Source organism: Daphnia pulex, chromosome 2 (assembly GCF_021134715.1).
Source record: "Daphnia pulex isolate KAP4 chromosome 2, ASM2113471v1".
Classification (NCBI taxonomy): domain Eukaryota; kingdom Metazoa; phylum Arthropoda; class Branchiopoda; order Diplostraca; family Daphniidae; genus Daphnia; species Daphnia pulex.
The window spans coordinates 5,373,018-5,396,413 of NC_060018.1; the positions used below are offsets into that span (position 1 = coordinate 5,373,018).

Genomic DNA, 23,396 nt, shown 5'->3' on the forward strand with positions numbered 1-23,396 from the left:
GGTTAGGTAAAGTGCAGAATTACAGGAATAAAGCTAAAAGGGTGATACAGGTGATTATTAAAACAATCAGATGCCCAGTCCCTATTGTGTGAGGATCACATGAGCCTGGAACATGCTGTTGTTGTGAGACAGGGTAGTGTTTCACCATCCGTTGTGATTGATCTTACATTTGCTGTTGCCTTGTAGTATGTAACCTAGTAGAATGCCACAGTGAATAGAAACACATTCTGAATAACGGCAGGTTTACCCTACCAACTAGGTGTTTATCCTTTCAGCAATCCACTGTCCAAGCACTGTTGCCTAGGTGCTGAAACGTCGGGATCACTTGCAGACAAGGTACATGAACGGATAGTACATGAACGGATATCACCGCCTTGAGTGCCTTTTCCTCAGTGTAGAAGTTGAACTGGCGTCTATTATCACCTTGAGGATTTCGTCTGTTGTGATGTGTCATGCTGCGTGGTGGCTTTTTGGTGAAATTTGACAGGGTGAATATTACGTGAGTATAAAAATTATTTGTTACCTTTGTTTGTTAGTTCTTTCAATTTAGTGTCTGAGCTAGAGCGGACATTGTTTTCATGTTGCTTTTTTTAAACGTTTCTTCTTTCTGACGTTAGACGGCATGGTCTTTGATAATTTTTTACCTGTCAGAATCTTACTTTGCACCTCTCTGAAGAAATTTCTCGCTACTACTACAAAGAACTTTTTTGTGATAACTGTCAGTTTCTATTTCAGGAACAAAGCTCACTTGTTAGATTTTTAATAATATGTATTTTTTTTCTACTTCCGGTTTTCTCATTTTAGTCAGTAGTTCAGTAAATATTCATTCGACGCACAAAATAACCACATATTCGTGATCCTCGTCAAATTTGTGGTAAAGTTCATGTTTTGTTTTGTACGTTTTCGTACTTCCGGTTTTGAGAATTTTCCTGAACTATAGTTCAGGAAAATTCTCGATTTTGGCCAAAATCTGGATTTAGTTTAAATTACATTTAATCGACCCCAAATTTCACGTAGATCACGAATATTTGGTTTATTTGGTCGGCAGCTCAATGGTTGAGGCGCTATCGCTTACTTCCGGTATACTTCCGGAAAATTTGCATAAAACTAGCAAGTGAGCTTTGTTCTCTGCACAATTCTAAAGACTCCTTGCCAGCTAAAGCAAACAGAAAAGGTCTTTTTGATTTACTTTTGTGACTTTTGTGACTATCTAAAGCCGGTCCTTTAGATAGTAGTTTTGGACGTGTCTAATAGATGGCGTGAAGGAATATTGTGTTGTCAAATGGCTTATGGCGTCTCGTCTAAATCTATCTTCAGCTACAGCTATTTTCTTCGAAAGTTACAAATGGACACATAGGTTAATTCAAGTAATTTCGTTTCGGTGATGTGTTCTATTCCGTGTTCATGTTGGATAACCTTAGTGTTTCTCACCAACTTACAGGAGGAAACGTAGCCTACCGTTGACTATTTTGTTCAAAATGTGCCATCGAAATGACACAGGTAACTACCAACACTAGCTTTATTACAGCATTGTTGAAAAACATACAATCTTCTCATCTTTTATTAGGATTCATTATAATTATCTGCTGTAAGAATTGGACTTGCTAGATCACCCCATCACGGACAAATCTCTCATTCCATCTTCTAGAGAACCTTGGCTAACTGTTTGGTGGTTTCAAGTGTAAGTTCACTTGTCATGTCAAGGAACTTTCTTTGTTGCAGTTCAAAGTTTTGATCTGCACTCACGTCTATGGTTATAAGACGATTTCAACTGCAGTATACTGATTACTGTTTAATTATTCTTTTAGATAGTTTATTTTCATAGTTTTCAAGTACATTGATGACACAAATTATTAACAGGGTGACTTAATTTTCTTATTTTTTATTTACAGGTTTGAAACTATAGGTTTCTAAATTTGCATGACAGACTTTAAGTAAAGTCATGTTGAAGAAAAAGGACTGACTGACAACAATGTACACTACCTTGTTTGGTAACCTGTTGGCTGCTTCCCTTGAATCTCCCTTTTTACTTTCTTAAGCTTGATTTGAGGTATTGCTTTCTGTCGCTCAAATATTGTTGAAAAATTATTCTTAAACTAATAAATGTTCATTCTGTCTACAGGGTAACTCCTTCGCTACTTATCATGGACTTCATCCATTGGTGATGCTATAATTCAAGAGAATGCTGTCATTCAAGACTGAAAAATTGTGTAGTTGTTAGATAAAACAAGTGCATGTCTGGGCTCCCTTCTTCTTTGGCCCCATTTCCCTAACTAACCACTAACCAACGCCCGCCGGTGGTCACTCACCCGCTGTGAAACCAGGAGGAGGGGAGGGCTCTGGTTGAACGGGGACTTGGAAGGCGCATGATCCGACGAAAACTTTTAGAGGGTCATGAGTCTAACCCGGAAGCCTAGTATGACTAATCGCTCCCCAGTAAAACTTGCCTCGCACTCTTCTCTCCTCTTCCATTTCCAGGTAATCTCCCTGGATCTACGCCGACACTGCATGTGCGAGTTTTAGCAAGCAATCCGCCACCCAATTTGACAAAAAGTGATAGTTTGTTTTCACGGAAATTTCGTCAGACGGTTACAAAATTTCTAATTCAACAATCTGATGTAGAAATTTGCATCTAGTCTACTGGTGCAAATTGCGATTCTTTAAGCTTGATTATTTAGGAGATGTGTTAAAAAACCCACAATTGCTTTTAACGCATCACCTAAATTAATCAGGCTTACAGAATCGCAATTTGCACCAGTAGACTAGATGCAAATTTCTACATCAGATTGTTGAACTAGAAATTTTTTAACCGTCTGACGAAATTTCCGTGAAAACAAACCATCACTTTTTGTCAAATTGGGTGGCGGATTGCTTGCTAAAAAGCCTCACACAAAAAAAATTGTCTCGAACCGGACGCTCTGTTTAATGAATTATTTATTTTGTAAGTGTTCCAGAATAAAAATGAGGTTTATGTATTATATAGTTGGTTTATTTATTCAACAATAATTTTTACATATTAGATATTTGACATTTGTGGGGAAATGGGGGTTTAAGAAATGGGTGTTGGTGGAAGTTATGGGGTTTAAGGAATGGTTGTTGTTGGAAGTTATGGGGCTTAAGGAATGGATGTTGGTGGAAGTTATGGGGTTTGAGGAATAGATGTGGTTATATAGGTAGGTATATGGATGTGATAGACAAAGGATTTTATGTCAACCTTATTAAAACAAACCACGACTTCTTCTAGCTAATGAAAATCAATTGCCCCCCTCCCCCCAATCTCCTCTTCGCTGGTTTCCCAATCGCGAAGACATGTTTATTATTTGTTCAACGTAAAAATTTCCCGTATTACTATTTTTTCATTCTCAACATATAAACGGTTAACTTCATAGACGCAAATATCAATTAAAACTGGATGTAACTTTTGTGCACAACACCAGCAGTCCGGCACCAAGGAACAGCAACAGCATAACTCGGTGCAAAAAAACTTTCACCAGTATAGGCTGCAACAACATGCATATTGGACAGCAACATCACTGCTACGTAAACATAAACCTATGACCAAAATGAAATTAATGTTTGATCAATGGAAATTTTGTATAAAATAAAAATCACTTCAAATGGAGTTCACCCAAATATTCTATGGCAAAACTATCTGATAACTATAGTTTAAACAAAAATTTACATGAAACTAGATTACTCATTTAATTCATTTGAAATTTGTAGTGCTCTGCAGCGAAACAAAAATATTCTTCTACAGTATCTGCCTATCTTGTTAACCAATTCCCCTTAAACAATGCATAACTCAATTTACATATGATCAAAGGAAAGAGCTGTTGACATGATGAAATCCCCAAATGTTAAAATTAAACAATGTAAGCAATTATAGTAGTCCAAGCATGATACTTCCCAAGTTAGAACTTATAATTTTTATCAAATTACCATTTCAAGGAGTCTTCTTGCAGTTCTACTAGATGTCCAACATTTCGGCAACCACAATGCAGCATGATCCAGCGTCAACTCAGATATGGCTGATCCCAGAAGACTTGAAGCATGGGACTCTCCCACACTCCAGGACAACATCAGCACCAAAGACTGCATGCAACAGCTCAATTTAATCACACCTTTCACTGGATGACTGCAAGGAATCCATGCGCACATTAGACTGCAACAAAGAAGCGCAGACTTCACCTGGCTATTGAAAAACAAAAACAAGTTACTAACAAGGAACAGAATCTCATGTGACATAACAAAACGACAGAAGTATGAAGTTAAACTATACAATCTCTCAGAATTACCTTGATAAATCTTAAAAAGGAATTTGTAGTTGTCACATTGACGAGCTAACAATGGCCGACATTTCGACAAAATGGACAGCAGTTTCGACCCACGTCATCACATTTTGGCCAAGTGAAATTATATGCCAGATTGCCTGTAAATTCAGACAGAGACGTCAAAGATTAATTAAATTTAAGAAATCCAAACTAGCATTACCAATTACATTTAATGGCTAAAAATGTAGATCGACACCAATCAACTTGGAAGACCCTTTCAAGTCAGCGTCTGGAAAAAAATGGCAAGTATTTCTTCCTCACGAAGACACTCGCGCCACCTGGCGGATGGGGGGACAATCCGCCTTTATGGCGACCGTAAAACTCCACCGACAATAGAACTCCAATACCAATATTTTAAATAATTAAAAAAAATTTCTTTGTATGCGACAGTAGAACTCCAAAGGGCAAAGACATGAGATGATAAGAACTCCTTTTTTAAATATTATTAAAAATACCCGACAGTCTTTCAGGACGTTGTTAGACAAAGTAACAAGACATGATGCTCAATGAATCAAAAGTTAAATGTTAAATGGATAATAAAACTGAAAGGAAATTTTTTATACACTATTTTTTTTTACAATGGTCATGAGTAAATTGCGCTGTGGATTCATGGGCTCTATAAAGATCTGGCTGACTGGCTGCAAGAAAGGGAAAATAAACTCTAGGAAAATTTGTGTGACAAAAAATAATGAATCAGAATTCAGAACCAAATTTTACTGACAGAATTTCTTACATCTCTGGACATTCTGGCATGTGGACGGACATTTGGGCGATGAAACAATTCAATTTCTAAAATGTCTTAGAACATGCTGCAATGAAATCCTAGGCGACGCAAGTCTCGTAGCACAATCCATGAATCCACTAACATTAAACGTCAACAAACGAATTTTGTCTGCATCTTTGTTGTTACGCCATTACAGGTTCGCGGGTTCGCCATCTGGTGGCAATGATTGACTTCAACTTTTAAAGAAAAACAAGATTTCTTAAACAACAAACACCCAAAAGGGGTTAAATAAAAAAAAAGTACAAAATAAATAATGAAAACCACGTTATATATATATTCAGGCTCGGTTACATAGAAACCATTTTTCTTCGCTTATATATATTATTATATGTATATACAAAAAACGGTTTGCATGCGCTGTCGATAAAATACAAATATAATCGTGTTTATCCAAATAATAGACAGCAATGTACCGCCACCTGGATACAATCTCAGCTATGTGAATATATGAACTGCGTAAATATTATAATCTAAATCAAATCAAAGCTGGTATTTCTTCTCCCTTCTTTTTTTTGTTTTTTTGTTTTTTTTTAATGCAAGAAACGGTAGAAGACAACGGAAAAAGGAGATAGTTGGCGCAAGTGAATGAAAAAAAAAACCCTAAACAATTCGATAATAAATCGTCAGTTGATCATACATGGTGAATTACAATACATTCGATATTTTATAATCTGGGTATTCTAAGTCTGCAATTGTCGCATCTTACAGTAATTAAGGTGCAATAGCATAATTAGCACAAAGTGACATCACAAAAATAGAAAGGAAGAAGACGATTGCATCGCCGAGAACAAGTAATAAAATACTTTCCCACGTCGATACTATCTATTGATTTCAATAGAAAATTCATGACTGTCACTATGAAAATGCACTTTTACATTTTTAAAATATAAACACTTTCGAGCATTTTAAATTTCGGTGCCATCGATTCCTTCGTCTTCGTAACCCTCATCTGGAGATTCGTGTGGCTGTCGCTGTAGCGTCGAACAGAGGAATCCCGGCGAGGAGGAGGAAGCGTCGTTGATGCTGACGTCTAAAGGTGATGACGGAGCACCGCCCGTCAATGTCACAGTCGAATTCTCGGAACTCTCAATGCTCGTAGACGAGTTTGGCTTCATCATTTGACCGGGTGGTGGGTACATGTAGTCCTGCTGATGTTGTTGTTGTTGCTGCTGTTGCTGGTTGTGATGTCCTGCATAGGCAGACGGGGGGGAGGCGATGATCTCTTCATAGTTGCCGGTCCCGTTATAACCAACGGGGAAAGAAGATGGAGAGAAGTTCTGCGGATAACGTTCCGATGGATAGCGGATTTCCGAATGATTACCGCCATTCATTGGGCTGGTGGGTAATGGATCGTACGAGTCGGGATATTTGCGGTCGGGTAAAAAGTTCTCGATGGTTGCTTCTTGCAGATGATTGTCACCATCCACGACATAGTTCTCATAGTGGCGGACGCTCACCGAGGGCGGATCGGCGAAGCGGACGTGAGTTTGGGCCGGTCGAGTCGGTCGACTGGGTCGCGGTAGACCGTAGTCGATCGGGAATCCTTCAGCATCCACCAAAGGGAGTCCAGACATAGGCATAGGTATCAAGTAACCAGCGGGATTGAGAACGGCCAAATTGCTGGAACTGTTGTACGGATTGGTCGAGCAATGAGCCGGATAAAAGTGCTGCTGTTGTTGCTGAAGCACGGCCTCGCTAATTGTCGACAATTGTGGGACAGAACACGGATAGTATTGGCCATTTCCACTTGACGTGGCTCCTCCGGCGTACAAAGATGGCGAAAACTGGCCATCGTCCAAACAGACGGCCTGTGCATTCTGTTCTTTCCACTTGGCGGTAGTTGTCGTGTCATTGATCAAATCGGGACTTTGATCCAGCGTGCTGTCGAGAGCCGTTGAGTGATATTCGCGCCCACCGCCTCCTGCCCTCACGCCGCCAGTCAACGGGACTCCGACAGCATAGCCGTTATCGCCTTTATTGCCAACGCTGGACGACGAGGGCAACATCTGGATCGGACGTGGGGGCAGCTCCGGGGAGAGGCTGGAGTTGGCTTTGGTCTTGGTCGAGTCGCCTACGCCGCCGATAGAAGCGACATTATTTGCGGTCTTGTCTCGAGTCCGGTGACTACGGCGGCGGCAACAACAACAACGGACAGCCACCGCTACGACAATAATGACCATCGTTATAACGATGGCTGCTACCACTCCTCCCACTGTGATAACGTACTCAATGCTCCCCGGCGGTGGAGGAGGCGTCGGCAGCGGTTGGACAAGTAAAGTGAAATTGTTACGGGCCGATCCAGCGCGATTCTCCGCAGTGCAGACGTACGATCCGTTTTCTCTGTTGGTGGCGTTGACAATGTTCAAAACGCTGCGCTGACTGTCGGAGCCGTCGACGCCGATGAAAGTGTAGTAGAAGCTCAACTCGTTGGCTTCCGTTTCGTTGGCGGAAGAGTAAACGGCCGTACTACTAGAAGTGGCTGTTATCTTCTGGCCGTTGTGAAACCAGGAGACTCGAGGATCAGGATCGCCGGTGACCTGGCAGCTAAGTGTCACGTTATCGCCGAATGACACCTCGAGAATGGTAACGGATGATGTAATTTGCGGAGCGCAGGCGAAATCCATCGGATCCAGCGACTTGACCAAGCGACCGGCTAGTCTCTCCGGTTGAGAACATTTGGGTTCCATGGAGAGTGGGATGTTAAATTGAACTAGCCACGCCCTCAGTTGTGAGAGTTGGCAGTCACATCGCCACGGATTGTCGTGAAGGGTGACGCCGTGCAAGGATCGCGGAAGAACAGTCGATCCGCCAATGTTTGCCAGAGCGTTTCCGTCTAGCTTGAGCCACTCGAGGGCCTTGAGACCGTCGAAAGCTCCGACTTCGACAGCTTCGATTTGACATTGACTGAGTTCCAGCGTGATCAAGTAGCGCAGATTACGGAAGGAATCGGCACTCACGCGACGCACAGGATTACGAGCCAAGGAGAGTCGCATTAAGGCTGGTAGCTCAGACAAGGCTGCCACCGGAATGGAAGTCAGCATGTTGTCGCTAAGATCCAATTCCACCAAATTGGTTAGTCCCTGGAACGTGAGATCGTCCAGGTGTCCGAGCCTACTGCGGGCCAAGTAAACACGTTGAAGGTTGACGAGACCGTAGCGCTGAAACAGTGTCCGGTGTAGAATCTGAAGGGTACTTCCGGAAATGTCCAACACCTGAGTCTCGGGATCCATGCCTTCCGGCAAAGCAATCAGTCCCTTGTTGACGCACTCCACCGTTTGTTTCCCGCCTTTCCATTTGCAGGTACACGATTCCGGGCAGGCGGCAGCCAGGCAGCAGATCACCGTTGACCATACCAATACTCGGAGCAACGTCCTGACTCCATCCGGGAGCGGAATGGAAACCATGTTGAAAGTCAACTTTTTTTCACCGCCGTTCGGAAGGAAGAAGCTGAGGACGACGTTAACGAAACTGAAAATTTCCCCGAGATGAATCAAACCGAAAAGAAGAAGAGCAGGCTTCTTCACGTGTGTTCCACTCGAACGAATGGATTCTTTGTTCTTCCGGTAGAGAGAGTTGTGAGATGACTAGCTTCGTCAAAGGTAGGCATCCAGGATGATATAACCCTTTTTCCTCTTTTCGCTTGCCGATTGAAGAACGAATAAGCAGTACGCTGTCAAAATCCAACACGATGCACGCAGATCCAACCTGCTGAATAAAAGAACGAATATGTTAATAATGCTATCATCGAGTCCCAATTTTATCCTCTTATGAAAAAACACTTTGATCATCTTTAAATTAATGTGATAAATGCAGAAATGGTTGCACTTCGAGCACTAAGAATGTTGCGTAAAATAAGGTCATCGATGAACTCGCGCAAACTAAAAAAAATTCGCAAAGACTGAATTTATTTAGGGAAACATCGAGTTTGAATCGAAACCAGGCAGAGCGACTATGTATTTGCATAGAGATAGTAAATTTAGTTTTGGAGAAATTTGCTGAAGTTTGGATAAATATTTGAATTGATTGCATTTCGTGGTGCATCCGGCAGTGGTACCAGACGGCAACTGCTACAACTCTGTTCAACTTATTTTGTGAAATTCATGCGATTTGCATTAACAAGGAAACAGTTCCTTAAAAAACTTCCTGGTACAATCAAATTCTAAATGTCAAGTCAATATTTCAGCACATTGAAATTCTGAAATTGTGAATTTCGTGGATGCGGGCTCGGGGCTCCTCATTTCGTTTTAAAAATACTGGCCCACAGCTACTGCACACAATCGGTTATGTAAGATAAGAATTGATAACACTTTTAGGCTGCGCTGATATATAAAACCTAAAACGATTACCAGAAAAGACTTCTGAAACATCCAGCCCACCATTGTTATTCGCAAAATGATTTACTGAAGGAGGGAAAAAAAATGATCGAGGTACTTTAGGTACCGCTGGGTCTTCCATAAACGTTCTTTTGGACCAGGATTGTTAGTATAGTCGCAGTTTGCTGACGCGGACGCACACACTATATATCTTTTGCGTTCTCTCGCTATTGTCTCGCGGCGCCCAGGCAATCAGATTATTTGGGCAGTAAATCTGGTATCATATATGGGAAAATATATGTATCGTACTCTAGGTAACGTACAGCAGTAGCTAGACGTCGTCGACCAGAACCAACAGAAGGCTGCGTAACCGAGGTGGGGAGGGAACTTTAGTAGTAATAAATCATTGGGGTGACAGGAGCATCTTCGGTGAGTTTCCAGGGTATCGGTGGATATATCCGCAGGCTCTCGGAGCTATACTCGATACGACTGTGGCGTGTTGTTCAGGCACTATGTTATACGACTATAAGATCCAATAGACGAATAAGATAGACGACTTCTCTATTAGTGGTTTGATTGAGTATGCGCTCCACCACTGAAAAAGCCCCCGACGTAACTGCGGAATGCAGTAGCTACTGAAAAGTCATTTCTCATTCAACTGGTCTCAAACTGAAACCAACAACAAAAGGTCTTACCGACAATAGGCACGCAAGACTTCTCCCCCTCCTCCCGCCGCCCAGCACACCCATCAGTTAACTTGGGGTAACGAAGCGATCGGTCAATGTTCTCTCCACAAGCTCACACACATCGGCAAACTGCGAGTCAGTTCCCTGGGCTATTCGGTCACAAAGAAGTGATGTTTCTAATCACAACCAGACAGGCCGGTTCTACCAGTCAAAAGAAAATAAAAGAAAATAAAAAAAAAAGGGCATGAATAAAATCACTAGAAATTCCAGGCCAAACCCCTTTGCCGGACTGGTCAAAAGTGCATCATTCCATCCGCTCATGTGCGACTCAGATGAAACTTGAAATAAAAAAATAAAAACAACTTTGGAATGGCCAGACAAAGTTAAATGACGCGCGATTTCCAGACCCAAGGACTTTGATACCCAGCAGAGAAGACATTGGCGAAAACACTTTGAAAGGTATAATATACCTTATACAGTGAGCACATAAAACGGGAGTGCTCTATAGAGTGAAGGACAGAAACAGAGTCGTTGTCACAAAAGGGAATAAAGTTGGATATATATATTGTTATTTATCTATTCCTGAATTGCGGTGTGTATATGTAGGGAGGAGCGCCAGTGATCGGAACTTGGGGGGTGCTGGTAGGCAAGTTGTTTCCTATACCATAACATTATCGACCGCTCCTTCCTCCTATTTCGGTCATCCCTAAACTGGGCCTTCTTTTCAATTTCACGAGACGACAAGTTTGTTAGTTACAAGTTCCGAGAACTGCACCATTCGGGAGCACGGTGGAAGAAGGTCAAAAGGAAAAGCAGATCCCAGGGAGAGAGAAAAAAATTCGCGCAATACACTCACTACGTCTCGAGTGGAATACGAAAATAAAATGAGGAAAAGAAAAGGAAACGAGTCTCTGCTGTAAGAATTTTCGATATCGTTAAGGATCCCCCAGACTCCCATGCCACAATTCCACCTTTAGCATTTCTTTGCTATTACTCCCACACAGGCGCACAAAGGATTCCTTGTAGTGAAAGTAGGCATAGCAATCATTTTGCATGCGGGCCATGCCTGCAGAGTGGCGCGTCCTTGATCTGACCGCATTGATCGGCATCGATTGGCAAACGTCGAAGAATTCATAAGGAATGAAATAGGCAAAACTAATTGAAGATAGGGCGCATATAGAATTTTCGTCGTCCCTTCCAGTGCGTAGGCGTAGAGTTGGTAAAACATTTATACACATACTAGGATAAAGTCAAAATGAAATTTCGTTAGCTCAAAAGAAGTCGATTTCTTGATCAAGTCTGAGGCAGGAAAAATTATGAAAACACTGAATCAAACGTTTTCATTTTAGCTCAACTCTATCTTACAACTGCCATAACTTCTGGTTTTCGTTTTATGCGATAATTTCAAATGTTGCCAACCAATGCGGGTAACATCTATTTTTTTTTTAGCATTTTTTATCGACTTGAAAGTTCCTTGTACAAAAGAGCAGCTTTTTTTCCTATTGTAAATAGGAAACTAAACGTGGTTGTATATTACTGCCAGTATATGTACACGCTGGCCAGATATGCCCTTGGCTTGCGGTCTATCGGATGAACGAGAAAAACCGTTGGATGCAGCGGACATCTATTCAGTCATTGTACGAGCACTTGGTTCCCCTATCAGCCAGCATGGGGGGTCTCGGAAAACAGTCGAGACGGTAGGAGAAAGAGAAGAAAAGTCAACGACGGTGTTATCATCCAAAGACACCCAGTGTGCCACTTTGGCCACAATAAGAAGAAGAAGAAAGAAGAAAGCAAGGAAAGAAAAAGAAGTTTTGATTAGCTTTCGATTGCTCCTCAAAATGCTCCGGAAAGCACATTGGCGTAGTACGAGGAAACTCTGTGTGTGAAATGTACCGTCTACCAACGTCTCCGAGGCAGTCGGCCCCAAGCTTAAATAAGGTAGGATGTAGGGATCACAAGGAAAAGCTATATATAGGCTTACACAGAATTGTGTCTTTGATGAGCTTCTTCTGTTGATGAGACGAGAGAGAGCTCAACTTTCTCTTATTCTCCTTACTTGGGTGTGCGTTTGTGATGGCAATGCTTGCGGCAGCATCCGTTTAAAACAGAAAACACGGACATCCACTGGACAGCAGTGATAAGAGCGGTTCTAAGGGAATGACAAACGAGTGATCCGTTTAGAGCGGCGACTGGCCCAGCCTTTTTGGAAGTGGAGTTCCTGAAAAATGCATTGACAGTGCAGATCACGACACGCGAGCGACATCCACAGCAGTGTCGCTTTCTTTTTATCCTGTTACTTTTCTTCTTTTTTTTGGCACACTTGTCAACCCCCGACCTGTGAAGTGACGCTTATTCAATGCTCGTCTACTTATTACTAGGTACTTGGGCGGAGGCGGATAAATCTTTGACAAAGATTTCTCTTTCGACACACGCCTTCAATTTTCTGCTATCCGAAACACGCCGGAGACTGGGATGTCGCTGAGTTGCGGTTCGTTGAAACTAATTGCACCCAATGATTAAAAAAAAAAAAAGTGGATGAGGAGGTGGATGTAGATCAAAGGGATCAAAGAGTATATTGCACCAGGATCTAGTCGCTCTCATCAGAAAAAGAAACTGTCACCAGATATCAAAGTCGACGCCCCTCATCTTGTCCGTTTTTCGCATCTGTAATTTTCAGCAAAAGTTGGAAGAAACGCTCGTGTTTCCCTGCAGCTCTTTAAAACTCGACGCCCTCCTTCATCCCCGCATCAATGATTTCAACCTTCTTCAATGTTCAGAGTCTTTGCTCAGCAACTCGGGGTAACCCTGGAGTCGGGATCGATTCCAACAGCTGTGTTAATCTAGACGACATCTATCAGCCATCCATCATGGATGGTCAAGTTGCTACGAACCATTTCAATGTAAAAAAAAAAAAGAAATATAAAAAAATGTGTTCCATCAATTTTCCGATATTTTTGATTGGCTGTCATGGCAACCGGTCTCTGAAGGCAATTAAGGCTTTTTCTTTTAACGGCGCAACATCAACAACTGTCGGTTCCAGAACATTCTTTCAACCGTGTTTTTGCATCGCTGTAAAAATGTTCAGACACGACTCGCCGGGATTAAAAAAGTAAAGAGGGAAAAAAAGGGGGCCTGAACAGACATTGTTATCGTTATGCAAATGACGCCGCCTCCAATCAAATCGCTAGTTAAACCACTCAAAAAGAACGAAACCAGCAGCGAGGGAAAAAGAGATATTTTTGGGGGTTTCATTTTTATATGACATTTTCTGTTGTGTTACTTTGTTGTTGTTCCTCTACAGTAAACTTACGTGTGGGGTCTTCTTTCGAGATGGAAACCATACACGCCAAGCCATTTTTCATTTTCATGGTCTTGTCAGAGTTTTGAGAAGCGGCCACAACATTATGAAGATATAACATCTTCCAGGTATATTTCTGCGATCTCTTCATTTCCCTAACTAAGCATGGGCATCAGGACACGCCAAAAAATGGGGAAAGGAGAAATAAATGGGGGAATAATAAACTTGGTTGATGTCAGAATCAAATGTAACGGATGAGAGCTATAGGCGGACGCAATTGGCTCCGACAGAGCCGGCACCGAATCATTGATTCGAACCACCCAACTGTGACGGTAGAGCCGAAACGCGCGCGTCTACTTTTTTCTTCTTCCTTCCCTGTCTTGTTTCTTTTCATTTTGATTTGGTCTTTCTTACTTCTATGCCTTTATTCCCTCCTCTCTCTATCTCTCTCTGTATATTATTCTCTAAATTTTTCATTTCTCTCTTTCTTCCATCAACTGCCATCGCAGTGTGGAGTGTGTTTTGTTTACCGTTTCAATCTTGGCTTAGAGTTTGTGTTATTTCTTCCCTTGTCTCTTTCGCTTAGTACCCGACGCTCTGTCGATCCACATTTCTTGCTTGTATGCACTAAATTGAAGAGGAAAAATAAAGGAGAAAAAAGGACAAACACGCGTCCCTGTTTATCAAGCCTTTAAAAGCTTCCATCTCAACGACAAACAACATTAACAAGAAGTAGGGTGCAAAAAAAAAATGTCCTCCAACAACAAAAAAGGGAAAATAGAAAACCAATTAGAAAATTTCCAAAGAAGAGTCGCATGGAATCTACAAGAGTTTGCTGCTGAATAACTTAGTTGAAGATGTAGGGTCCGCGGGTTCGTATGACCGGTATACGTTTCCACGAAGACGTGCATGCGCTTAAAAATCATTTCAATCTTTCAAGATTTTGAACCGAAATTTTGCATTTTCCCTTTATCGTCATCATCTTCTATATTTATTAGCTATATTTTTTTACTGGGTCCCTCCCTCTCTCTTTTGATTTCGTCTATTCACCCCGTCAGTCACAGAATTCACATACCACAATGAAATTCCAAGATGGAAAAGGATGAAATTAAAGGCGCATGGAACAGCGCTTATCGTCTTTCGTCCGACGTTGGAATGTTTCTGCTCCTGCTCTTCATATCTGATATAAAAAAGAGAGGAGAAAAGGCGGAGCAGAAGCTCAGGAAAAAAATAAAATAAAATAAAACGCCAACGATGGAAGGAGCTTGGCGCGTGTCCGTGAGGGCCTGTCGTAAAAATCCAGTCGGATCGTTTCCTACAGATTATTTTTTTCTCCCCCTCTTCTCCATTCCTTTTTAATTTGAATTTCACACGAGTCAACAGCAATGGCTTGACGTCTTGATTATTCATGAAAAGCAGCTGGCCCGTTGTTCGCTTCGTACTTTCTCCTCATTTCTTTTCAATCCCCACCAGCGTTTCAAACAATGTCAAACAAATGAGTTGTTGCGCAATTACGCGAGCGCATTGATTGGCCGCTGAAACAAAGAACAAGCAGACTGCAAGAAATAAACGGGTGCCAATATTTCAAGAATTTAAAACAAAAAGAAAAGAAGAAAAAAAGGACTACGATTCGAGAAGCACAAAACGGTAATGAAGCAATTCAAGTGCGAGATATCTGAGAATAGAAATAGGACGAAAATAGAAATAAGACGACAAAAGAAATAAAGACAGTGTTCTTTAACGAGGCGATCGTTAAAAATATTTCACTCGCCGCAACAAGGTGCTGATGTGTCCATCTTTCGAGCGAGCGAATATGTATCCCCCCCCCCCCCCGAGAAAAGAGAGAATGCCCATTTTTACTAGCCAAATAACAACTTCATCCGCTCCTATTCTGTAACTGCACACGTCATCAGCTGGTAATAGTGAAAAGAGTTATCACGAGAAGAGCAAGAACTTTGGACGGCAGAGGCTTAAAAGCCTTACGTAACACCCTTGTACCCCCCTTCATATCCTCCATTCTTCTGTTGTCTCCTCTTCAAAATCGATTGTGTCATAACTATTTCAATTGTCCGCGAATATCCTCACTCCACAGTCTCTTTGCTCCTATTGTCTCTTCGTTAAAGCTGCTGGACTAGCCGAGGCTAAATCGGCGTGGGAGCTAGACGAACCCAGCAGGGCAACTTTTATTTCCTTTTTTTCTCCTTCTTCTTCATCTCCACTTGAACAACTTCGTGTGTCCGACAAGAAGACAATAAAATAACAATAAACTTAAATGTGATGGCCTTTACGTTATTGTCTTATTTAGTGTAGCCCGTTGTATAGCCCTGCTATACTACACATACACACACGTCAGCAGGAAAAGGCAAACAAGCGGATCGGGAACGACGAGAGCGGCAAAGAAGGGGAGGAAAAAAGAGAGAGAGAGAGAGAGAGACTGTGTTTTCTTGGCTTCGTCTGTAAACGACACATCCGGCTTCACGCTCTAGTCGAAGATGGATGGATGGATGGAGTTTCGATATATACCGCTGATCGACACGGAAGTCGGCATTGAGGCAATCCTCTCGGTCGGAGGACCGTAAAAAAAGGGGCTCGGTCGAATGGCAGCCAAACAACAACTGCTGCTGCAGGCGACCAAGGAGCGCAGGACACACACAGTAGGAGACACAAAGACATTGAGGGGGAGAAAAAAAAATAAAATAAAAAAATAAATAAATGTCAAGGATGCATGGAGGAGCACGCGGGATTGGCGTGTCAGGAGAAAGGAAAAAAATCGGGAATCGCAAGATGATGCTGGAAGCGCAGTAGCGCACACAGCAACAGCGCATATAGCAAACAAGGAATTTTTTTTATATATATATAATCCTGGACGAGTCGGATGACGTTGGCGTCGTTAACGTTTTTTGTCGGCTGGCTTTGACGCAAGTTCGTCCATTTCTTTTCTTGGAAATCAAAGGCGAATAGAGGAACAAAAAAGAAAAGAAATGGGCGATTGCTTTTTTTTTATTTCAATAAATCTCTCCTCTTTTGTTGGGAGAGCCTGGTTTTTTTTTATTCTGCCATGTTGAACGAAAGATGAGCTCTCCTTGGTGGCTTAACCACGTAGAGGATGCTCTCATCAAGTCATCATCCCCAAAAAGTGCGTGCCCATCGATGGCAACCGTATGATTATCAACGAGAAAATGACGTTATCAGAAGCAATGATGAGAAGCGAACCAGGCAACCAGGCAATATGTAATATGTAACCTTTAATGATATTGATTTTGTTGCTACGTAGACACATGACGTGTGACGTCTAGGTGACGTACCTGAATTAAAAGTTGCAGAGGTTTGTAAGAGAAATTTAAGCCACTGGGTCACTGCCTTAACGCTGCCGGACGATTGTAGCCAGCCGACACTATCTGCTGGAGCCAGCCATGAGAATGTTGTCGAACCAAACTTTTTAGCACAACTCACACAGGAATGACAACGGGAGACGCACTACGAGACACACCCCAAAAACACAACGTTGTGTTGTAATTCGAGATCGATTAGGAGTAGTCTTGTCTGTCAAAGGTAATTTGTTTTTGTTTGTTCGTCCATTATTGCGTCTCCCTTTTGGCACTGAACCAGCACTCCCGAGAGCCTGTCACCTCCTGTCTAACTCACGCGCTTTCTCTGCCAAAAGGAAAAAAAAAAAGCCAACCCGAACCCATTGGAGAATATCAAATAAAGACGGGCCGAGGGAAGAACGAAAACAAAAAAAAAAAAAACGTTTCCCGTTATTTCGTGTAAGGCGACGTTGTGCATATCCAGAACAACTGGAAGCGAATGAACCAAAGTCGAGTCAACAATTAAATACAACCGGTTCAAGTCTGATGAGGCCGGTGGGCGCTGGTCGTGTACAAATCGTTACCCTTCTTCTTTTCGTCTCCTTTTTTTTCGTCGGGGAATGCGACGAATGCGCATCCTACTGTAGGCAATTGGATGTGTTTCTTTTCCATTCTTTCTCTTTCTCATTTCTCTTTGCTACCATCATCGCCGTCGTCTCCACATTTGACGTCATAAAAAAAGCGATTTTTTTTCTTTCATTTTGTGAGTGGAAAAGGAGGGAAAAGGTTACGCTTCGTCTGTCGTGTGTATTCCCCGAAACAAGAACGCAGCGCTGATAAGTTGCGGTTGAGCGCAAGATAAATAAATTATTTTTAAAAAAATTCAAAAATATAGCAAGCAAGCAAGGTTTAAAAGAATGAATAAATGAAAGACCTGAGAAACAAATGGGTGGAAGAGACACAAACACAAGTAAACCAGCTACAAGTCTACAACTAGGAATCCGCAGCCATTCCGAAAGATATCTTAACAAACTACAAACAGAAAAAGCACTGCGGTATATTACTCCTTTTCCGCGAAACGCCGTTACTTAGCTAAGCTGACGGCTCCGCTCCGTGGCGACACCGTAATAAATAAATGGAAGGATCCGATGAATAATGGGAAGAATAGACAACGAGATGAAAGTAACCCACGCACAGCACAGCATTTCACGCTTTTTGATTGAATAAGATTTGATTCTCGCGTATGGATGATTTCTTTTCCCGGTAAGTTGACGCCCCCACGCCGCCCACCGCTATGCCCAAAGAACACATGTGATTGAATGAATGAATGAAAAGCGACGCCTTTTGTGCTCCCGTATAACTAGACAGGGAATATAATGTACGAGCTGCATAGAGTCTGTTAGCACTTGATGAGCGATGCCTACCAGGTTCCCTACCTAGCACCGTTTTCCTGTTGATCAAACAGAATCTACACGCCTTACAATATTTGATGTATAGAGAGCGGCCGGGCGGCCGCCTACATAAAATATCGTCTGGTATCAAAAAAAGAAAAAAAGGAAGGGCTCATTGAATTCGGCTCTTGAGATATTGAGGCAGAATAAGAGGGACGCGTTCTCATGTTTGGCATCGTTTCAATCGAAAGGCGGAGCATCAAGGGCTTTTTACATCGCAGCTCCGTCCGTCGAGTACATTCGATGGTATAATCAGTGGAGAGGGAAAACAAGAACGGATACAAAACCCAACGTCTCTCTTCCTGTTTCCTTCCGAACCGAGGAGTGCAAGAAACAAACAGATCGGAGAGAAAAGAAAGAAAGAAAATGAACTACCCTACAGTAGCCATCTATCACGCACAAAGACATGGCATAGAAAGAGAGGAAAAAAAGAAAAGAAAGGGATTGATAGATATCGACCATTACTTGGCGAGCCTTCATTTCCAGATAAAAAAAAAGCAAACATTTCCCCGTTGACGATAACTGGACCATCTGATCGCCTCATTTCCCACCGCAACCCAACAGTCTTGTTGCAATAACTCGTCCGGCTGCTAACCAATCAAAGTGAAACGTGTCAAAGGCTTTCAGAAATGTCCAGCAGCCGTTACTATGTATGCCAAGCTGGTCCGAATCTTCAAACTCAAATTCAATTTGAGTTTGAAGTTTGCTAATTCGCCGCTGTCCGCCTTTAATTTATCGGGAGACTCTGCAGCACTCGTCGACTAGAGAAGAAGAAGTTGATTTGAATGAGGCGTTACCGTTATCGGCGTGTGTTCTTCAAGACAAGAAGACGGACGAGAGGGCGGTCTCCGAATTCCGGGTTGATGGCAGAGCCCCGGTCTGGTGGGCCAATCTCCTGACGGGGGGGATCAAGACAACGTCAACGCGGTCTGCCTCTGTAATTACAAAAGGGAAGAACGTCAGTTAAGTTAGTTTGGTGAACTGCCAGTCAGTCGAAAACCTCGAAAACGGTACGCTCAAGAATAATGGCACAACGGGAGTCGAGGTCTAACACACATTGTCCACACTTTGGTGTTCGTTCAGAGAAAAAAAAAATAAAAAACGGCAATGGAGGAGCGACGTCAGCTCGAGCCAGCTACCACCACACACATCGTTCGGGAGGTACAACGGACCGTTTTTCTCTCTGGTGTGTGTGTGTGCCAAGACGAAACGCAAAAAGACCGGGGCGGATACCGACTCGTTTTCCTGAACCGCGGGAGCAGCCAGCGAAGGTATTTAACGACAGGTAATTGAGCGTGTTAACTGGGGCCGACAAGCCATTTGGGGCGTTCGCTCGACTCGGGACTCTCCAGTTCGTTAGAGAGTTAAGAGAATGGGGGGGGGGCAGCTGGGGGAAGAACGAAATATATAAAATTAAAAGGAACGACAGACGGAACACGGGTGAAAGACAAAAGAAGCGCGGACAAATGAGGAGGAGAAGAAGAAAATCGAGTCGTCCGGAAGAGTAGCAGCAGTAGCAGCAGTAGCAGTAGCACGGTGTGCTGGGTAACCGTTGGAACTCGGGAACTTGTGTGCATGCAAGAAAACGGTTGGTTGGCTTTTTCCAACGGCTTCCATCTTGTCATCACGACTCGATCGATTTTATTGTCTTTTCGAGAGAGACTTCTGCCATGGAGTTTCCCTTTTCGTCATTCAACCAAGAATATTGTCAATTTTCTACACTGGAGCAGCGGAGAGAAGAACAATCGCTCCAGAAATTGGTGCCTCACGAAAACTGACAAAAAGGAAAGACAAGTCAAATATTCTTCCTTCGTTTCCCCGTCTGGTTTATTCACGCAGAAACTTTGGTATCGTGAAGTCACAAGAGTGCTCTCCTCATCACTAGGCACACAATCAAGACTCGAGGGCTTAAAATTCAGTCGAGACGAAATAGAACGCAGCACGTAAAACTCAACACCTTATTTTGTTTTTTTTCCGTTTCCGAATGTATATGTACACAGTTGTTGCCTCTTGTTTTTGCTGCAGGTGATGATTCGCGTGCGTATGCGGAAAGAGACATCAAAACGAAGGGAATCCCGCGTGCGATGAACTTTGACGTGTCAGTCAGTACGCCACATCACGCATCAATTGCATTAAGTCACTGAGCTATATGGCGAGACCATACGACAAAGTTCAATGAGCAACACGAAAAATGATGAGAAACTCTCGCGGAGCGAACGCCGAACGTATTGAGAGTGCGCAGCAGCAGAGAACGCGTGAATATTTTGTGACCGCGTCGATCAACTGAAAATCGTGGAATATACTGTATGCCTCGAAAAGAGGCAATAAGGCCGGCTCTGCTGCTGCTGCTAGGCGTTTCAAACTTTGACGGAGCGATTATTAACGGCGGGGTTTTTTAGAGGCACGGAACTAGCGTTCGCGGAATTAACAATTACATCTTTCGGCGCGTCACAGCTATTTTAGTCCACACTTTCCCTACGGCGCAGCGTGCAGCGATGAAAATTTTCGTAATAATATTACGCGAATGCATCAAATACGCTCTCGGCTCGGCCCCATGACTTTGTGTATATAAATACTCACTCAACTCGACAGCTCATCACATCAGCACGTACGACGAGAACAGGCGAGTGGATAATAAACAGACTTTTTTCTTTGTTTCTCGACTGCCAATGTACTAAAAAGAAAGAGAGAGAGAGGCTTATTTTTTTTTTCTTCCGACCAAATGTTTTGTTTCCCAACAGGCTGTTCGCGGAAGCGACATTTTCCCCTGCGGACGCGGGAACAAGAAAAAAATAAATATTTGAAAAAAGAGAGTGACAAGATAATCCTCATTTCGAATTCATTTTCAACTCGCCCGGGACAGGCTGAAATATAAGTCTCTTGTTTGTGCGAGGCAAACACCCAAAAGCCTATTTCTTATATCAGCATGAAATGGACATGCCACGTACATATCGCGTGTAGCACATGTCATAAAGATCTGCAATGTGTACTATAGAGCAGAGGTCTCTATCGTTGCCAAACATCTCTCTCTTGCTTGTCTTCTTTTCTAAGCTTCAAACGCGGCGAAACGGCGGAGCAAAGGGAGAAATAGAAAAATCAGCAAAATAAAATGAAAAAGACTCCTTGTAAAACTCTTGATGCCTTATTTCCAGTCTTCCTTTTTCCTGGTATATAAAGCCCGTCTCTTTCTCTCGACACGCAACTCGTCCGACAAAGTCCATACAAAATGGCAACAACAACAACACACAAAAAAAGAGGGATTTCATTGAAATAAAAGCGGAAGGGAAGATGGGGAAAAGAAGCAAGTAAAAGATGAAAGGACGAGAAAAAGAATCGGACCCCCCCCCCACCCTCCTCCTCTCAAAAGGAGGACATTTGCTAGATTAAACTCCTTGTTATTATTAAGACAGAAAAGAGAAAATGCAATTTGGAAGAATGTCGTCGTCTGACTAAGTCTATACCGCCAGTCGTCAGGAGATGATCAAAGGTGCGAATCACATCTGGTATACTCGACCAAGCAAACGAGAGAAACTAGCCCGCACATATATAAAAAGAGGCAAAGTTAAATCAAAGCTGAGGCAAAAGGAAATTCAGTAAGGGGGGAAAAAAGGGAAAAGAAAAAAAAAAATAAAATAAAATTTCCAGCCCAACTGTGGGGATGCACCGGATCGATAGATCGATGATGACAAGAAAGGTACCGCGTTCTACTATTGGATTTATAGGAAAGGACGGCATTGAATGGGACAGATGAAGTAGTAGTGGTATTCGGCATAATGTTGACAAAACAACCCGAAACGGAGAGGGATTCAAATCCCGTAGAAGGTCGTGATGGATTGGTGATGGTACAGAATAGCGGCGGATAAAGGCGGAAGACGACGACGACGACACTGATCCCCCACGAACACAAGAAAAATTCTTCAAATCGGACCGAGTAACAAGGACCTCGAAATGCAAACCAAACAAATGCACACAAAGGGAGCAGTCACAATAGATGATGAATCATATATAAACCTCTTAAGGTGTGGAGGATTGTAGGATTTGAGGGCGGACAGCTATCCGCCTGGAAATCGTATCGACAAAATACTAAAGTTCACGGTTACGTGGGCACGACAAACACGCCCGTTTGTCGTAATACACGGGCGGCGGCTAGACGTACTGCACATCCGCGGTGAGCTAGGCAGCCGGGGTACTCTCTCTAGTTAATTCGGGGACGTCATCGGGCCGCCGAGTTTTGCAAACGACACACACACACACACACACGGACGGATGGATAGATGGAGGAGGAGGACGGGTTAGGTAGAAGTCTGAGAGCGAACCAACGACCCAACGACCCAAGCCATCAACACAACGAAAACAAACAACAGCGTCGCGACAGGCAACTAATGATAATGATACTGCTGCCATCATGGCCGGAGATATAACCCGACATCGTTGGCGTCGGTCGCGAGAGAGAGCTGGAACGATACGAGATCCTGTCTGTCCTTCCAACGAGCTGCTGGAGAAGCCAGAGAGATGATGGAGGACCCACAAAAAAACAAACAAACGGGAAGCCGTGCAGGAAGAAGGGCGGAGGACATCAACGCTCCTGATGGGCCGAAAACGTCTCGATATCTCCGAGACCGAGAAAAACAAAGCAAATCTTTCGGGGGGGGGGGGAATGTTATAGTAGGAAGGTCAGGAATCGATACAAAGTGGTGAGTAATCGGATCGTTGAATGATGTCTCAACTTTCTCCTCTCAAGAGATTTCCATTCTTGCGTCAGCCAAAGATCAGAGATCACGGCTTTTGGCACGGACCGAATCGACGAGTGAATAGAGTCCATAAATAGCCATTTGCAGCGGTGCGCTGGATCGAACAAAGACATTAGAAAGACACACAATATCAAAGGTACATCATAAACATGCCAGAGCTTTTCTATGGCTCGAGAATCTTACATGGGAATGAATCAAATCAGGAAAAGACTACGGGCGATGGAGCGTTAACTGTATAACGCGAACATTATTCACACATGGCACAACACACAGGCAATCTAAAATGATCCGATGAAGATTTGGGAGGGGTGGGAGGAGATTTTCCAGAGAAACGGCAAAACGAATTCAGTTAGGAAAATGGATTAAATTCATTCTCAAGCTGCAAAGTGCAGTTTCAAAGGGATCCTGTATTCACACAGTTTAGAAGTAGAAAGAGGATGCGTGATGTCTCCTCATTTAATTCACAAATTA

General features: G+C 42.9%; 1 protein-coding gene and 3 long non-coding RNA genes across 12 annotated transcripts in view; 1 reads left to right on the top strand and 3 right to left on the bottom strand.

The window, feature by feature from the left end:
• Positions 1 to 12: 12 nt before the first annotated feature.
• LOC124188282 lies at positions 13 to 580 on the bottom strand. 2 transcript variants are annotated; one of them, XR_006872264.1, is made up of 3 exons: positions 524 to 580; positions 253 to 466; positions 13 to 194 (listed from the first exon to the last, which is right to left on the bottom strand). It is a non-coding gene; the product is annotated as an uncharacterized LOC124188282 (long non-coding RNA). The 2 variants fall into 2 exon arrangements; XR_006872265.1 differs by having other exon boundaries at positions 253 to 455; positions 524 to 574.
• A 1,052-nt stretch (positions 581 to 1,632) lies between these two features.
• LOC124209766 lies at positions 1,633 to 2,169 on the top strand. Its single transcript, XR_006881057.1, has 3 exons — positions 1,633 to 1,681; positions 1,893 to 2,050; positions 2,123 to 2,169. It is a non-coding gene; the product is annotated as an uncharacterized LOC124209766 (long non-coding RNA).
• A 1,770-nt stretch (positions 2,170 to 3,939) lies between these two features.
• LOC124203873 lies at positions 3,940 to 4,664 on the bottom strand. The gene is made up of 3 exons (XR_006878657.1): positions 4,492 to 4,664; positions 4,296 to 4,429; positions 3,940 to 4,192 (listed from the first exon to the last, which is right to left on the bottom strand). It is a non-coding gene; the product is annotated as an uncharacterized LOC124203873 (long non-coding RNA).
• Positions 4,665 to 5,366: 702 nt separating this feature from the next.
• The window catches only part of LOC124188643, a 119,397-nt gene continuing 101,367 nt past the window's right edge, over positions 5,367 to 23,396 (bottom strand). For 3 of the 8 annotated variants that reach the window (XM_046581424.1, XM_046581426.1, XM_046581425.1), the window contains 2 exons: positions 18,972 to 19,109; positions 5,367 to 8,823 (listed from right to left, as the gene is read on the bottom strand). In XM_046581424.1, coding sequence (XP_046437380.1) covers positions 6,021 to 8,519 — 2,499 coding nt within the window. In that variant the 5' untranslated portion in view covers positions 8,520 to 8,823; positions 18,972 to 19,109 and the 3' untranslated portion in view covers positions 5,367 to 6,020. Of the gene's footprint in view, positions 8,824 to 16,720; positions 17,094 to 18,971; positions 19,110 to 19,174; positions 19,196 to 23,396 lie in introns of those variants that run through there. The other 5 variants (XM_046581428.1, XM_046581427.1, XM_046581429.1 and 2 more) reach the window with 4 other exon arrangements.